Consider the following 18,306-nt stretch of genomic DNA (forward strand, 5'->3'; position numbering starts at 1 on the left):
TAGCAAAACGGTGCACAAAATTTTGAGATTAAATGTTCCCCAATTCCAAGGCAACTCTAAATTGGCTGTAGGTGTGAATGTGAGCGTGAATGGTTGTCTGTCTCTATATGTCACCCTGTGATAGTCTGGCGACCTGTCCAGGGTGTACCCCTGTCAGCTAGGATAGGCTCCAGCCCCCCATTACCCCTAACAGGATAAGCAGTTACAGGAAATGAATGAATATATCATATCATATTATATAGAATTTTAATGTTGGAGCTGGTGGGCTCTGTAACCTTTGTTTTATTAGACAGATGACAATAGAGAGATGACAGGAAATGAAGGGAGATAGAGATCGGGAATGACATGCAACAAATGTCGGTATTAATGGTCTTTTAAATCCCTAGACCACCACTGTATTCCTTTTGTATTATACATGAAATTGATCATAGGATTTGCATGTGAAATGTACTGGTATGTAAAATAGATGTAGTTGATGATGTAAATGTAGCCAAGTACAAATTAGCATATAAAGTACCCAAGTTAAGTACAAGTACCTCAAAATTTCCCTTGAGAGATTATGTACTTAGTTATATGTACATTCCACAGTTGGTTGTAGATAAAGAAAATAAACCTATATCAAAGAATGTAGGGACAAAGGACCCTGTCGTCCACTCTGAATCCTAATCCAAGCCTCAGTTTTCCCCTGTTCTTATTCCTATTCTCTGAACCTTTCTCTCAGTCTTCCTGTTGCTGTTTTTGCTCTGCTCCTGGTCAGTTTTTCTTACCTCCCTCCCACCGTCTGTCTCTCTTTCTTTCTCACTCTTCTCACAGGCTGAATGTGAAACCTCGGTACCCAAAGTCAGTGGCCGTCATGTGGGAAAACAGCAATAAATTGCATAGCATAAACAATGAGGAGTAACAGCCCATACCCCTCTGTTTCCATGCATTGCACCATCCGGCGGTTGGAATAATGACTTTAGGGAATTCGATGGGAACGTGCACTCTGTTTTTTAAACACAATGCAGAGCCAGCTCAGAGAGGGTCAGGGGGCTTTTGGAGCGGGCGGGATTAACAGAGTTGAAGAGGAGGTGTTAGAGGGTCAGTCACAGTCCGTTAGCCTTTCCCATACCAGCCACATCCAGCTGTGGTTTCCGCATTGTGTCATCACCTGTCAGTTGGTTCCTCAAGTTACACAACACCAGGATGTTGCAGCAGGAACCAGCGGCAACCTCTGAGACCGAAGCCAATGCGAAGTGCCCAAAAACTGCAGTTCCTCTAAATGTCCACTTGAGGCTGGCTCCAAAAGAAAATCAATCACTATAGACTCCCATGTTAAAATGCCTTTACAACTTTTACCTCTGCTTCAAATAAGGGTTTCTAAATCCTGTGTACACTACTGTTTCTGCTTATCTAGATCTTTCTACAATAACTGATCATCACACTTTTTGCCTCTGACCTAACGATGCAACCCACTCTTTGTAACTGGACATGCAACCCTGTAAATTGCAGATGGAACTAGGGGTGGGTGATATGGCCCTAAAATAATATCACAATATTTCAGGGTATTTGTGCAATGATGATACACGATTTTACGATATAACAAATATTTTATTATTAATTTAAGAACACTTCTAATATTTAGTAAAAACTAAACAAAAATGATCTCTCATTTCTTTAACAGTAACTCAGAGTGAGATTCAGATTCTGTATACAATATTAGTAGTTCAACAAAACAAAATCTACCACAAATTACACATTTTAGCTCCCAAATACAAAAAGGTGCCCTGGGGTCTATACTGTATATATAAATCAACAGGTGATTTCCTTCTTTTAGTAAAATCCTAAATGACTGAGTTGTTTTTTTCCACCTGGACCTTTATGCTCTGCCATTCCTCCTCTAATCACAATATGAATTTTTCATATCATATTAAAAATGATACTGGTATTATCATGAGCAATATGATATAGCACACCTCTAGATGAAACCACAAGTAATACCCCACAGCTTCATTCAGCACCACATACTCTGTTTTATCAGTGACATATTTCTTTAGAATAACACTAAGAAAGTCCCTAAAGTTGGAGGACAGTGTGACTCTTCTCTTCCCGTCCATTCCAGTTGGCTCCAACAGGAGAGGTCTGACCTATCTCACACTCTGAAGGAGCAAAGGGACTCAGTCATCCTTTATTTCAACATGAAAAACAATGAGTCACCAAATCGCATACATAAAATGGGTTGCAACTTCTTGGCCCGTCAGTGGAGGAGGTGAATTCCCAGAAACAAAGCAAATAAACACGTCAGTCTGTGGCCAACTTTTAGATAACACTGAATCTAGATTTGGCTTTCTGTGCTCTAATAAAATGAAACGAGGGGGACAGTAATAATAATGGTAATAACATTAATCAGGTGACTTTTTTCAAATACCTAGGCATTCATATTGATAGTGACCTGAGCTGGCAGACACAGGTAGCCACTGTCTGTACCAGAATTCATCAGCGCCTCTATTTTCTGCGTAGACTATGGTTGTTTGGTGTCTGCAAAAACATAATGCTAATCTTCTATAGAGCAACAATAGAGTCCATTGTACGGTACGGTATCACCAGCTGGTTTGGGAACCTAAATGTCAAATCAAAAACTCAGATTTTCAACCTGGTCAGAGTAGCGGGTAAGATTATGGGTCACCCCCCTCCATTTAGCACCTTACCAATTTCTGTGTATGGTGTATTAGCACCCTTATGTGTACTAGCACCTTGTTGTGAACCAGCACTTTAATATGTACCAGCACTTTAATATGTACCAGCATTTTAATATGTACCAGCACCTTAACTGAACGTGAAGGCATGGCAAATTGCACAGCTCAGATGAGCAAATATCTTTTGCACATTGGTCCCTATCTGGTTACGTTGTATGTTTTGTGTTGTTTAAAGCAGTAGTACCCTGTCTCCAATCCAAATTTCTCCCAAGGGAGACAAATAAATGGACTTTGACTTGACTTTGACTTTGACTTTGAGTTTGCTGTGAGTCCCTTCAGTACTGTCAACCTTGAAAATATGCAACCAACGCAGAGCAGTAGATGAACAAGGTGTGGCGGTCTATCTATCAGAGGATGATGACACAACTACAGGGTGCACATAAGGCCTCAGGGCTAAACACTGTCACATGTGTTGGTACATGTAGTGAAAGTGTAGCAATTTAATGACACATCAAAAAAAATTAGGTGTGCTTGTCTGAAACAGTCAGCAGATCTCAAACACAAAAAACTCTTTAAACCAAGGCAGTGCTTGTATCAGGGGTACACATGAACACATTCTCACTACAACCTCGGCACATATCATGGACCGTTTGCATTTGCATATGACGTGAAAGGTACCCTGTGTACGTTGGCTGTTGACATTCTGGGACGCATTGTCTTCTCCAAAATACATGCACTACATCAGTACAACAATGCGCATTGCCGTTTTTTTCCTCCAACATCTAACACACATGGTCGAGTTTAGGCAACAAAAGCATGTAAGGTAAGGTTCAGGAAAAAAGAACAGGGTTTGGCTTTGTAATCTTACGGGATGAACACCGCTCTCTCAGTTGAAAGTCCATGTTTGTTTGACCCATCCACCACCCCCACTACCCACCCTACGTGGACTTTTGCCGCCTTAACTTTCGCTCTTGTCCCACCATGTTTCCCACTGACACTACCGAGCACAGTTAAACTAAAACAGCGACCAGTTGTGTATCATGCCGACATTAAAGGACAGCTTTTTTCATCAGTGTCTGGTGCCTCAAGTCACTGCCCAAGCGTCGGATTTCGATGACTTCGGACTGAGACTGGGTTCTACACATCGCCCTCGGTATTCTGATAAGCTAAAAAATATCCCCCTCCAATATATTTATAAAAACATATAAACATAATTTGCTCTGGTACAACAGGCAGCAGCACGGCCATCCAAAAATATCATTTGCAAATGTTATCATATTAAATAACAAGCTTAACAAAGTCACCAGTTGTAGCATTAGAGTGACGTTGTGTGTGTGGTATGTCCAAGTGGTGTTTCCATACCCCAGCAGAAAGCCCCTGGAAGATTTGGCCCCCCTAATGTCACCTCCATGGATACGGCCCTGCTTTGAACCAACTTTAAAAAAAAAAAACAAAAAAAAAAACCACATCAATCAAGCTCACCCTGGCAGCGTGTTTGAAAATGCAAAGCAAAGCAGCTTTAGAAACACAGAGTGACACATCTGTGTAGTAATTTCAGCGTCAGACGGTGGCTGTGACTTCCCTCCTGACTCATAATTAATGGTAAAAGTTAATGGAGAAGTGAGGGAAGAGCCCGCCCCGCAGGCTGGGAGGGGTGAGAGTGGGACGGTCACAGCTGGAGAGCAGTGTGGAGAGGACGGGACACTGATGAAGTTCAGGATACAAAGCAAAGTGGATGTTTGGGAGCAAATACTTCCGTGGTTGGAAATTTTTATACGCGCGAAGACACAATCTGGACTTTTGACTTTATATAGAAATTAATCTCGTTTTGGCAATCGCGTATTTTGCACGACCACACCATTACGGAGGAGAATAAAAAACTTAGACATAACTGCAGATCTCCACACATCGCCTCCGGGATGTTTAGATGATACCAGTGACTCCAAAAGGTAAGTTACTGTAGCTGTGGCTGTGGTGAAGAATATTAGACTTTTTATTTTGGCAGACACTTTATTTTCGCATGTTGTTTCCCAAATGATCACTAAATTCAACTTGGAGCAACTTCTTCAAAACAGGAGAGTTATTAAGAGCAGGAATCCTATTTCAAACATGTATTTAAAACGTTGTCAACAAACTTATTTTGGACAAGTTACACCTTTTAAAGTGCTTATTAATTTGGGATACACACGATTCAGTTTAATTATGATGGGGGAAAAAACTACTTATCCAACTTTAGGATAACATGTTACCTTTTACATCAACGTTTACATTTATGGCTCATAATTTATGAACAGCAGTAACTACCACAGCTGTTTGTTCAGTATCAGCAGGACAATAAATTTAAAAAAAAAAGAGAAGTTCTTCTTTTTCTTGTGTTTTCATTATTTGATGGAGTTCTTTGTGAGTTTTATGGTGTGTTATATATGTGTCATTTGCTATCTTGACCAGTACCCCCATGTGAGAGATTTTAAATCTCAGTAATGCACTTTCCTGCTTAGATTAAGAAATATTAAGCAGGCTTTTTGTGTTTATTTGCTATTTTAAGTGCTATTTTTGATGTTTTTACAGTTGCTTTAATTTCTTAGAGTCCTCATAGAAGTTTTTGTCTTACAGAAATTATTCAAAGTGTTGTTGGATGTGACTTTAAAGTGATTAACATAACTTTTAGAAATGAATTTGACCTCTTAACTTGCATTCATTGGCAGATCCTTCAGGCTCTAAGATGCCAGTAATGACCCTGCCTGGTTAAGGAGCCTCACCTCCCTCTGCTGTGTCCAGTGCTGTGGCGCCCTCTGCTGTGTGACTGAGGAAGGCCAGGAAGAGCAGTATGGGGAACATACTAGAGGAGGGGATGAACGCTGTCATCGTCAACCACTACAACCACTCAGGGAAGTGGGACCGGCCTCGCAGCGGCGGGGCCTGTAAGATGGCTGTGCTGCTCTTCATCTGCGTGCTGATTGTCCTGGAGAACGTGACGGTCCTGCTCGCTCTGTGGAGGAACAAGCGCTTCCACAGCCGCATGTACTTCCTCATAGGAAACCTGGCACTGTCAGACCTACTGGCTGGTGTGGCCTATGTGGTCAACATCTTTACCTCAGGACGCAACACCTTCTTCCTGACTCCAGTGCAGTGGCTGGCCAGAGAAGGGAGCATGTTCGTGGCCCTCAGCGCGTCCACGTTTAGCCTTCTGGCCATTGGGATTGAGAGGCACATGACTATGGTGCGCCTGCGTCCGTGTGAGACAGCAGGCCGGGGGAGACTTCTGGGACTGCTGGCTGCCTGCTGGCTTGTGTCAGTGCTGCTTAGTGCTCTGCCCAGCCTGGGCTGGAACTGCCTGGACAATCTGGCCTCCTGCTCCACAGTGCTGCCGCTCTATGCCAAGAGTTATGTGGCCTTCTGCATCAGTGTGTTCAGCGCCCTGTTGGTGGCCATCATCATCCTCTATATCAGGATCTACCGCCTGGTGACATCTAGCGGCCGCAGGGTGAGCAGCCGGCCTTCAGAGCGCTCACTGGCCCTGCTGCGGACAGTGGTTATTGTTCTTGGAGTGTTTGTCATGTGCTGGACCCCCCTCTTCCTGCTGCTGCTGCTGGATGTTGGCTGTAGCCCAGATAATTGCCCTGTGCTCTACCAGGTGGACTGGTTTATAGCCCTGGCTGTGCTCAACTCTGCCCTCAACCCTCTGATATACACTCTGTCCAGCAGGGAGATGAGGGCAGCTTTCTTCAGGCTGCTGTGCTGCTGTCAGACCAGCATGGAGCACACAGGGACTCCAGTGGTGGGCAACCCACACCTGGGCACAGTCATCCCCACAGGGGAGAATAGCAAGACCAGTGGAGGAGGGGGCAGCGGGGCTTGCAAGACCACGCTGAACAGAGGGAAGGTTCCCACACCTATGAACTCTGAAAACAAGCATGGAGATCCCTCAACCACTCCTCTTCCCCATCCCTCTGGGCCTGCAGACCTGCTCTCAGCTGTGCTAGTGAAGGCGGGGGCGCTGCCGCCCCTCAGCAAGTTCTGAGTGGAAGCACCTTAATGAGGCCTCACAGTCACAAAGACATAGACATAGAACTGACATAATCCTGCTATCAGCCACTTTTTCTTCATGCACTAAGGCCCATGTAGCAGTGAATAGGATGAAGGAATGATATTCAGTTGGAACCACATGAATGCAGATTAGAGTACAATCAGAATCATTTAAAGCCACTATTTACAACAACTCAATATTATTCACAACACTAGAGTGACTGATATGTGTTTGTCTTACACAATAATTTATGTTCAGTGTTTCACATTTCAAAACTATGAAATATAACAGGATTATTTCAGGGACGTGGATTACACCAAGCCCCAAATTAAATCTTTATGTTACAGTCGGTACCTTTGATGAAAATAACCTTTTGTCATATTTGCTGAAACTGTCACAACAAACACACAGTATTATATGAGACAAATAGTCTGAAAAAAATCATGTCCCTTCTCCTCCAATTACATCTCATGGCATTAGCCAGAATCTACCCCAGTGCACTGAAGACAACCAGTCAGAGCTGATGAGTCTAATGCAGCTGTCAGTCATGCCTATCACAGCTCATGTGCAGCCGAACTGTCAAACTAGGCAGCGTTGATCAAATACAAATCAGGATTCTGTTACTGCGTTACCTAGTGCAGTGGTTCCCACCTGGTCCAGCCGCAAGGTCCAGACTTCATCCGCACAGTTTAATACATTCACCGTCATACTGGCCATGTCATCAAGCTAGTTTGCTGTCTCTGTCAAGTGGCTGTCCATTAGTCACTCACTCTACAGCAGGAAACCGCACTTCACAATAAAAGCTCTGTGCCAGAAATTCACTGTACCTCAAAATAAAGTTGTTGTTTTTTTTTACAATCCTGACATGTTTGTGAGTCACTTGCGGCCTATTCAGAATGGGCCTGTGACCCACTTTTGGACCACGACCCACCTGTTGGGCACCACTGTTTTAGTGTACTGTTTATCTGTAAAATGAGAACATCTGTGCCCTGGCTGCCATGTTGGATACAATTACACGGATGAACAAGCACCCTTCAGCAGCCTGACAAAGGTCCTCACTTTACAGCTAAACAGTACACTAAAATGTGTTTCTGAAAATATCTGAGGTGAGAAATAGGCAATGCAGTAACAGAATCTTGATTTGTATTTGATCAGCGCTGCCTAGTTTGACAGTTTGACCACAGTTTACGTGACTGACGTGATTGACAGCTGCTTTATGAACTCCTCAGCTTTGATTGTTGTTTTCATTCACGTGAGGTAAGGAAGTGTGGTGGCAGAGGTGAACAAATAAGGAGTGAAATGATCAAGTTGTCATTTGTGTGATAACAGAGTCAGTCTATTTCAGCTGAAAGGTCAGAGCTCTGACACCTGGCGTGTCCTCTCTTGGTCTGACAAAGAATCACAGATTCACTCACATAATTAAAACTTAAAGTGCACAGCAAAAAGGAGGCAAAGGGAGGCCTCCGGTTACCTGATAACTGTCATGAGAACAGCTACAAAGCAAGCTTCTCATACAGCAATGAAAACTCTCCAAGGACACAGTTCACTTCAGGTACAAGGGAGCCTTATACACAGAAGGAAGCAGAATGCAAATATGATAAAAGGTTATTTTTAGAAAAATTACCAACTGTAGCTTTAATTTATGTCTGTTAAACTAGACTTGGTAATTGTTCAAGCAGCAACAGAGTACAGATAATTTTATTAGTGTTGTGTCTGTCAGTGTGTTTATTTCATTGTGTCACATCAAACTGGGGCACTTTTTTTTGCATGTGCAAGTACTCTTAAAAACACCTGCATTTTCCATCACAACTTGACTTGGTAAACTATTTATTTTCTGTGAAAACATTTGCCATCTTAATACTGTTGGTATACTTGTGTAGTATAGTTTGTGTGCTTTAAAAAACCATCATGGTACTAGGACTTTATTATTGATTTTGTCATGATTTGAGATGCACTGTGAGAGAAAACAAGACCAAGCGTTTGCTGGTCAGACTAGCGGCCTGGTGAGGCTGTGATGCTCATTACACACCAGAAAATATTTGTTCAAATGAATGAAAAATGAGACGTTGCTATTATTAGAGCGTAGAGGTTGTCTTGATAGTGGTGCTGCAGGAAAATCTCCAACGAGTGGGGTTCACTTTCTGTACGGTGGCCAATGTTGGACATTTCAGCTCCACACTACAAAAACTGTCTCATCTTTCATTGGTCTTTAAGCTCTACTCTGTCAGCATCTGTGCACCGCACCGGGAGCTGAATTAGCGTGGCTAATAACTACACTCGTGGACATTTTTGCTTCTCATCAGCACATCTAGAAACCACTCACACGTCAACTAACCACTAGTGAATAGGAGTGTTGGATGTGAATTATTTAATGGTGGTAGACTGTAAATGACATTTCTGCCTAGGGTGGTGTAGTGCCTGATACCATTATATAGCAAATACAATAAAATCCTATTCCCTTTTATGAGTTTTTCACGTGTCATGTTTTGATATTAAATCGATGACTTGCCTGCTGTCAAACCTTCCTTCCAGCTTCCATGCTCGGTCTGTGTTGGTCCTGTGACATTGTCAAGGTACAGGAAAACCTGAGCTATGGGTTTTGTCTGTATCTTTTGCATCATATGAATGGCAGATAGTTGCGCCTGAAAGCTTAAGCCATACATATATTAATGTGCAAATGCTCTGATTTGGCAGTTTATCATTTGCTATTCAGACAGGAGAAGAGAAATGTCATGTGATTTAACCTGCTGCACTCATTTAATATCCTAATGGGAAGCTGATTGAAGCTCTCGTATTCCCATTCATGGGTAGACCTGGGTCAGCCAGTGATGAATAATGCAGGGAAACTCTTGATATGTATTTTAACTAGGAGCCCACAGCTCAACGAGGTCAGGTAGCGATTAGTCATGAAAGGAATACTGCATGAATCTTACTTTGAAGAGCTTCCTGTTGTGAAAGATCTCACGTCATTATATAAATTCTCTGGAAGTGAGGGTACTTTCAGACTGCAGGCAAAAGACTCAGACCGTTTTTTTTTTTCCACAGTACAGTGAACAGCACAAATTACATGGAATATGATCTTTTGAATTCTGATTTGAGCTACATTCATATGCCAGCTGTAAGTCTGATTTATTTTGCAACATGACCTCAGTCTAAACAGTCTTTGGAAGTCATGCAACTTTAACGCCACTCCCCTGAGCTTAGTGTCTTGCCCTGAGTGTCTTGTGGAGCAGCACTGACAGATGTACTTAAAAGTCCCCTGACAGCCTGAAATTTTGTATGAAATCTGTTTCAGTGAAGCCATTTATGTCACTCCTGGCTCTGGCTCTGCATCCACACATACCTCCATACAGACAAATCAGCCATTGCTCCACAAAAAGCCAATAACTAAATATTTGGCTCTCTGCACCTGCTAGAGCATGCTACCCATTTGGGCTGAGTGATAGCAGGCTGGGTTCCAGTCCAACGCGTGGCCCTTCGCTACATGTTGTCCCCTCTGTCTCTCCTGTCTAATAAAAGCTGGTCTGGTGTAGGCAGACCTCTCTCCACAGTGCTGTGTCAGGGCTAGAGAGAGGTCTCAAATCACTGATTATCTTTCTGCTATAGGGGAAAAAACATGCTGGCTTTTTTTTTTTGTTTCTTTAAACCAATCAGTGTTGTCTCTGATGGTGCTAAGCCCTGGATGCAGCAGAGGTGCTTTTACAAAATAGTGTCAGGGGTGAACGTGTTTTGGTGGAACATTTGCGTGTGGGATGGTGAGCTTTTTCATTCAAATGGCCCCGCGAAAGAAAATGCACAGTGCACATTAACAGTCACATGTCACAGTGTGATTCAATTTGTAGTGATTAAAAAGACAAGCATAATTTCATAATGTTTAATGAAGTTGAATAACTAAGTTCAGGAACAAAGATCATGCCTCAGTGTAATCCATTTCCCTCTCCTCTGATCCTGTTCTCACATCCGTCCCCTCAAATCCTATTTTCTTTGTTGTTTTTCTTTTTGCTGTCATGTCTGCCTTTTCTTTTTCAAGAGAATACAGGGATCACTAGGAGGCTCTATCCAATGAGATGACTTCCACACGCTGTCTCAACTTTCCTGGTTCTGTTGCACTCTCCCTCCTTCACCTGACACCAGACTGCCATCAGATTCCACCCTTCACCTGTATGCAACTCTGATTTCTCCCATCATTCCCCCCACCATCCTTCCTTCCCTGACCCTACATCCCCTCATCCCTCCATCCCCTCGACCCTCATCCCACATGCCGTGATCCTCTTCCCTACTTCCCTCCGTCCCTTCGACCCTCGTCCCTTCATCCCACATCCCTCTATCCTCTTCCTTACTTCACTCAACCCTTATCCCTCCATCTCTCAACCCTCATCCCCATCATCCATTATACGTGATAAACTAATTGCAATCTGTAACTCTGTTGGCACGGTCTTTGTTAGTGAAATAATAATATGTGCCCTGGATGTGAAGCCTGGCTATACTATGGCAGGCTAATGGTCACAGTCTACGTCTGGTGAGACAGACTAAATAAAAGCAAACATGCCCCCATACAAAAATCTTTAAAAACATGAAAAAACAATTGTGTCTCTTTCTCCTCATCCTCACTATCATCTGGTGCACAAACAGTTCACACTGGAATTTGATTTTAGCCACATTTGAAAAATGTTGTTAAGAAAGATCGGATATGAGCAATAAGGCTGAGGTTTGTTTCATGTTTTCTTCAGATACTGTTAAATTTATCAGATGTGTTTGAACAAGAAGAGTTTCTAAAAAGGGTTCAGCTGTCAGTGTTACGAACTCCTCATGACCCTGAAGACGAGGTTTGTTTTCTAGATGCTGATATTCGATTCATGCGTTTGTTTTGTTCCAACAAACCTGTCACAGCGAAGGCTACTTTGACCTGATCAGATAGATGAGCTTAAAGCAACACAGTTTGTTGTTCATACCGTATTGCACAGCAAAGAGCAGACAGCAGCTGACAGACTGGCATTTCATACTCACCTGAGCTAAAGGATGTGTCTCTGCTCCGCACCTTCAGATCTGATGAAAAAAGACAGCGAGGGCGCAATACCAGCCGAGCCTTTCCAGCTTAAAGGTCACTTGCTGCTTCCTGTCAGAGATGTTTGAACACCCTCCTTCCTGAATTAGCCGGGGATGATGGTGGCCTTGTGCCATCTGGAACATTAGAAAATGCTAAAATGTTGAGCTGTAGCATCAGTTGTAGCCAGTGAATCACTTTGTGCTTCTGCTTTTTTTCAAGACTCTCACTCTTCCTGTCCAACTTGTTCCCATCTTTTATTTTAACACCACCACATCCTGATTCAAATCCTCACAAGATTTAGTTTGATTTAAACATCTTTGTTGTCAGAAAATTGGTTTGCAACGAGAGAAGGAACTTTCCATTGTCAGTAACGTAGCTAACTAGGTGAAAATAAAAGAGAACTTACTCCACAAAGGGTAGAGGTGTTGTTTCCAGTTCAGCATCGACAGGAGAAGTAGCAGGTCACTGGAAACAATCGCTAATGAATATCAGGTGTGCCAGCTGATTGCTCAGCACATCAGTTAACTATGCCCTACACCTTGGACATATTGTGACAGTCTCCTGACCTGTTTATTCACTCTGTGTTCTGTTTCTTCAATGCAGCAGGTAGGCTACCTGGTGGGTGGAGTGATTGACCTTGTTAAAGCACCACACTTCCAACACCCCACACTACGCGCAGCATTCATGCAAACACACACCTTCACCACTGATTCTACTGATAAACACATCTCATCATTGCTTGAGTTTGTTTTTGTGTTTGTTGCATTCAAAATGATTCTTTCCATGTAAATAAATGATCTATTATTTTGCCTTCACACTGTGTGTCCCGCTTTTTTGTCATGGCTTTAGCGCCAGGTCATAATAACATGTATAAATCAGAAATTCTGTCTTCAGCCAAAAAAACTCTGTACTCATTTTAGTCAAGAACCTCTTATCTTTAACACTCTCTTTAGACGTATAAGACATTATAGTTTCACAGAGACATTGCAGTATTTCCTGCTGGGGTAGTGCCACAAAAGCAGTTGTTCTTTTTTACCAAGACATCTATGCATTTTTAGCATCATCAAAAGAGGATATTTTAAGCCCAAACCTCTCCTAACCCTAACCAACTGTTGTTGTTTTTTTGCCTAACCCTAACCACAAGTTAACCACAGTACAAAGTTTCAATATATCCACTAGATAGTAATGTACAGGAGGGTGTGTGTGCTGGAGCCTATCTCAGCTGACATTGGGCGAGAGGCAGGGTTCACCCTGGACAGGTCACCAGACTATCACAGGGCTGACACATAGAGACAGACAACCATTCACCCTCACATTCACACCTACGGGCAATTTATAGTCACCAGTTAACCTGCATGTTTTTGGACTGTGGGAGGAAGCTGGAGTACCTGGAGAAAACACACTGACACAGGGAGAACATGCAGACTCCGCACAGAGGGGCACCCCCACTCTGGGGTTTAAACCCTTCACCCTGGGTTTGAACCCCCTGGGTTTCTTTCAAACTCTTGCTGTGAGGCATCAATGCTAACCACTGCACCACCTAGCCGCCTAGAAAGAAATGTCAAGTGCCAACATTTGTTATGGTGATTGGGTTTGGCATGGATTGGATTCCCCAGATAAATTACAGAGAAGGTCATGATGAAATTGCACTAGGAAAACCCTCAGTAACACCAACAGTGTTGAACTGTTGGTCTAAAGTATGGATCCAACAACCTTTTACTAGAAAACTGAAGAGCAAATCCTACAAAGATCGAGTGCAAGAAGACCTGAGGTTGCGTATCTAAACTTAGTTGTGTATCACCTCAGATTTCTTAGAGGTAATGGTGATTACACAAGCAAAAAAACAATGTAAAGGCTCAAACAGAAGATAAGATAACTTTAATCGCCATTTGTACACCTGCATGCTGTCTGGGTACATAGGAGTTCTTGTGCCAAAACACTCAGAATCAGTCAGAAATAGACAAGTAATAAATAGTAAAAGATAAAGTGCACACAGCAAGACACATAAAAGCAAGAGAAACCAATGGAATGCGCAAAAGTTAGATTTTAAGAGCCCTGCGATGTCACACACAGGGGAGTGCCATCTTGAATAAGTAGAAGTAATCCCTCAAATCAGTGCGTGGCAGAGTATTTTTCTGCAGAAACTCTGCCCTTTGCCTGTAGTTTTTTTCATTTCTTCCTGTTTTTCTGTGTTCAGGATGTGTATGGCTGTGTACCCTGACAGCACTCAGGTGAGGTTGGGCTTTGTAGAAAAGTAGTGACCAGGTGTCAGACTGTAAACAGCAGGCAGCCAAGAGACACAGCACCAAAAAATGCAAATGTAGTGAGGCGAAATGCCAAATGAGAGTGAATCTAGGGCTGGCCTTTACATTTTACAAACAGTGACAATCCTGCACAGTTTACCTTTAAATACCAAATTAAGTGAACGCAGGAGGATCCAACAGTACTAAGCATCATGTGATGAATTCAGTCAGACTCTACAAGTGGAACAAACTCATGAAAAAGACATTTTCATCTATGGAAAACACAGGACAACTAACCAAGACAAAACTAATAGTTGTTGTAAAATGGTGGAAGATGAGGCTGAAAGACAGAATATTGCACACCTAAACTGTCCCCATCCTCAGACTCCTTACTTTCATCATCCCTCCTTCAGTCTTTCTCAGACATGTTCAGTGAACATAATAAACTCCTCGTTATTTTAATTGTCTTCATGTCCTCAAATTCCAGCAATGACAGATTCCATTTGTCCAAACACCTGAAACAAACCCCATTTAATGGCTGCACGCGCTAACTGGGTCAAACACCTTAATAAATCATGTTAACTAAATAACCGTCACCAGTCTTCTTTGAGGATTTAGGCATGGTGGATTTGTGTCATTCTCTGTGCACAATGCCTATTTGCATATGACTAATGTGAACACGGCAGAGGACAAGAGAATCACACCACCCCCTGTCATCACGATCCTGGCTTTATACTGCTGTGTGGTGAGGAAGTGTGCATGCATGTGTGTGCGTGCACATTTGCATGTGCCAGACAGGCATGTATATGTGTGTGTGTGTGTGTGTGTGTGTGTGTGTGTGTGTGTGTGTGTGTGCATCAGTGTGTTTTCGCGAGGAAAGAACAAAGCCTCCATCTGGTCTGAGCTACTGAATGTGCCAGTATGAAACACTTCTGTCATTCTCAAGTCCCTTTTTGAAGCAGCTCGGAGGTGGAGTGGGGCCAGGCGGAGAGCAGCGAGGGGTCCCATTTGAGGCGCGAAATATGCCCATCTCAAGCAGGGAGCCCCCCCAGCTGAAGCCATTCTCTCCTCCACAGCTGACTTGTACCACTCTCATCAGAGGAGACACACACTGATGTGGTGTGTGATGGTCCTCCTCCTTCTACCTTCACCTCCACAGCTCTCTGACACAGTGTAATTACTTGTGCAACAAAGAGAGTGAGGACCCAGGCAGACTTTGGTGATAAGCTCCCCAGGATCAGAGGGCTTTATCCAGGGAGCAGCTGGGAAGAAGCTGGGGGGAGCGGAGGCAAAGGTCACTTGGTAGAAGGATATCAGAAGGAGCTGGCTGCGATTTGGATTGGTGGGCAGTCCTCCCAGCATCCCCTTAACACCCCACTGCCATTAATTCTCCTGTCTAGTGCTGATCTAGTAGACTCCAGTTGGGTTTCAGAAGGAATACTAAAGCAAAAAAAAAAGGAATAATTTGATCTGACAGTTTCTTTGACTTCATTTTCTTTCTCCTGAAGCAACAACGAAAACATCCTTTCTCTGACATGTTATTATATGGGAGGCCTGAGCCTAATGTCTGCCTTTTATGGCTGCAAAAAACATTAGTTTTCATTTCCAATTATATTCTCAATTATTTTTTCAATTAATTGATTAATTGTTTTGCCACTAAAATGTCAGGTAGTGAATAAAATGTGACGTCTCAATTTCACAAGGTGATGATTTCAAATTACTTTTTTTTTTTGTCAAAGAGAATTGAGAAACATTTCAGAAGCTGGAAGCAGCAATCTCAATTGCAAGTTTTACCGAACTGAGTGATTATTTAATCAGCTAAATGTTCACAACTAATCTGCTTAAAAGCAAAATCATCACAGATCTCTACATTTAGATAAATATAGGATTTTTAAATTTCAGAATAAGTATGTTTTTTCTCGTGAGGACAAGAAAACCATTGTGCAATCAACCATCATGTCTGTGCTGGACTAACTCATGCTGCCTTTTCCACCCTACAATAACCTGATGCATAGAAAATGACAGATGCAGAAGAAAGCATGCATCTACTCATGGACAAGAGGCTCGTGCCTATAGCCCCGTTTCCACCAAGCACTACAGTTCAGTTCAGTTCGGTACGTTTTTTTTTCCGTTTCCACTGTGAAAAGTTGTGGATGGTACCAGTGGAACTGTTCTGTACCGTCCCCATTTTTGGTCCCCCCTCTGTTGGGGTACCTAGCACACAGATCTGGTACTAAAAGGTGGAGCTGTGAACACTGAAGTCTGTTGATTGGTCAATAGAGGACAGTCACTCTGCTCAGGGCTGAGTTGTGGCTGGTTTTGGTTCTTGTGTAACATATATTGGTAAACTGTAATTATAAGATAAATTAGCAGCTGAAGTCTGAGAAAAAACATAACTCAATTCACTGGTCCGACTTCTGGAGACTTTTAAGGTGGACCGTTAACTTGTAATGTTATTCAATGCATGAGTTGAAGACGTGAATCCATCAACACACCTTAAATTTCTCTGTGACAACTTTGACCATTCTATTAGTTTTTATATGACATACACTTTTAGTGTGAGTGGATCTTCAAGCTTTTAACTGGATATGCGAAAGTCTCTCGTTTCTGCTCATGTCTGTGCATGACCTACAACAGCAAATGAGACCATCGGTGTGAAGATAAGCTATTTCTATATAGTGTATATCCATACCTTTAGGAAACTGTGTACGGGTCCGTCCCAGGTCGCTTCCAGCACGAAGCGATTTACAGCACTCAGACGGCACACGTCATCTTACCTAGCTGCTTACATTTGACTAGTAATGAAATGAAACAGTGACTCTTATAAATAGTCACTATTCCTCCTCCTCAACCTGACGTCCGTGGGGAGTTAAAATAGCAGCAATCATCGGGTAAAAGTTCTGTGAAAGCACTGGACTCAGCACTGGACTCAGCCACGTCTCAGTCACACAGAGAAAATCCAATCCTCGGGAAGTCAGGAAATCCTTCAGGATAAACGTTTTGATCTAGCGTTTACCAGCCCAATCCTGGCAGGAGCCGGCGGGTCCACGGCGTTAGCTGTCCGGGGAGCCACACACACAGAGGCCACAGGTTGCGCAGATTCACCCCGCGCCAGCGGGGACGAGGAGAGCAGGGGCCGCGGGGCTGAACACCTCATCCAGGCCGATGACAGGTACCAGCCAGGCGTCGACAGGGTCCAGCGAGTGCTGAGAACTCAAGAGGCGAGGCACCGCTACATACTCAGTCCAAGAAGCCGTGGAAGTGCTTGCCAAACAGGCCTTCAGCCTTACCAGCCGACCGCTGTGTTTACCCCGGCGGCGATGGCGCTTACGCTGGAGAGGTGGAGCTGGGGCGCGGCAGAGGTGAGCTGGGATCCCCGATAGGAGCGGGGGCAAAGTTTTCCCGTCCTGTTGTTTCATTCATCCCCAAAACAAACACATGCGCGAGCCAGGTAAGCGTCTTTACGACAATATGCGCTAGAGCTCATGGGAAATGTAGGCTTCGTTCCGGCAAAACACTAATGTTTTTGTCCACAGGGTCGCCAAAATCAACTCAAAATGAAAGTTCCTTGTAGGGGCTTTAATTTCGACTGGGTTATGTGAGCTGCATATATTTTAAACCTCACTTGGAGAAAAAAAAAACAGCATTGCGGAGCGTCATTCCTATGGGCTACAGCAACACTAAACCCCTGAGCTTGCCGTAGAAGGATTAAATGCATAAACCCGCTATTTTTAAATATCCCATGGAGAGAGACTCTCACTGCAGCCTGTTTTATTTTGTTCTGAAAATGTTGGCGTGCAGCCTCGTTCTGTGGACGATGAACGAGGTGCAGACTCCCATCCGTGTCACCGATAATAAGGAAATACATTGAGTGCTGGACGGAGCAGTGAGTGACAACAACCCCGCCCACATTCAAGAGTAGTGTTTGCAGTGGAAACGCTAGGATCTAGGTACCATGTCTGAAGGGTTACTGTTGGTTCCAAAGGTACCATACTGAAAGTGTTTGGTGGAAACAGGGTTGATGACAGCATGAGATGTAAACATTATTGAAACTGCTCACAACAAGGTCTGTGGATTATCTTGAGTAACCGGGTCATGATTTCTGGAAAGAGACATTGCTGTTGAGTTTTTCAGATGTGTATATATACTTTTGTTGTCACTTTGAGCACCACAAGCAGAGTGCCACCTAAGTCTATTATATTTGAGAGAACAGACATCTCTACGGCTGATTTTTCCAGCATTTGGCAACTCACACTAAAGTAATCTAGATTAAAAGATCGCACTGCAGGTAAGAGGAAAAATAGACATTTTTTA

General features: G+C 43.2%; 1 protein-coding gene across 1 annotated transcript; it reads left to right on the forward strand.

Moving 5' to 3' along the window:
* Positions 1-4,324: 4,324 nt before the first annotated feature.
* On the forward strand, positions 4,325-9,166 carry s1pr3a (sphingosine-1-phosphate receptor 3a). Its single transcript, XM_049588539.1, has 2 exons — positions 4,325-4,624; positions 5,381-9,166. Exon 2 carries the CDS (start codon positions 5,503-5,505, stop codon positions 6,694-6,696), a length of 1,194 nt encoding a protein of 397 aa, XP_049444496.1. The 5' UTR covers positions 4,325-4,624; positions 5,381-5,502; the 3' UTR covers positions 6,697-9,166.
* Positions 9,167-18,306: the final 9,140 nt, after the last annotated feature.

The sequence above is a fragment of the Epinephelus fuscoguttatus genome, linkage group LG10 (genome assembly GCF_011397635.1).
Source record: "Epinephelus fuscoguttatus linkage group LG10, E.fuscoguttatus.final_Chr_v1".
Lineage (NCBI taxonomy): Eukaryota > Metazoa > Chordata > Actinopteri > Perciformes > Serranidae > Epinephelus > Epinephelus fuscoguttatus.

Excerpts from the sequence above, each read along its gene's own strand:
- s1pr3a (XM_049588539.1), top strand. The coding sequence starts at position 5,503 with ATGGGGAACATACTAGAGGAGGGGATGAACGCTGTCATCGTCAACCAC.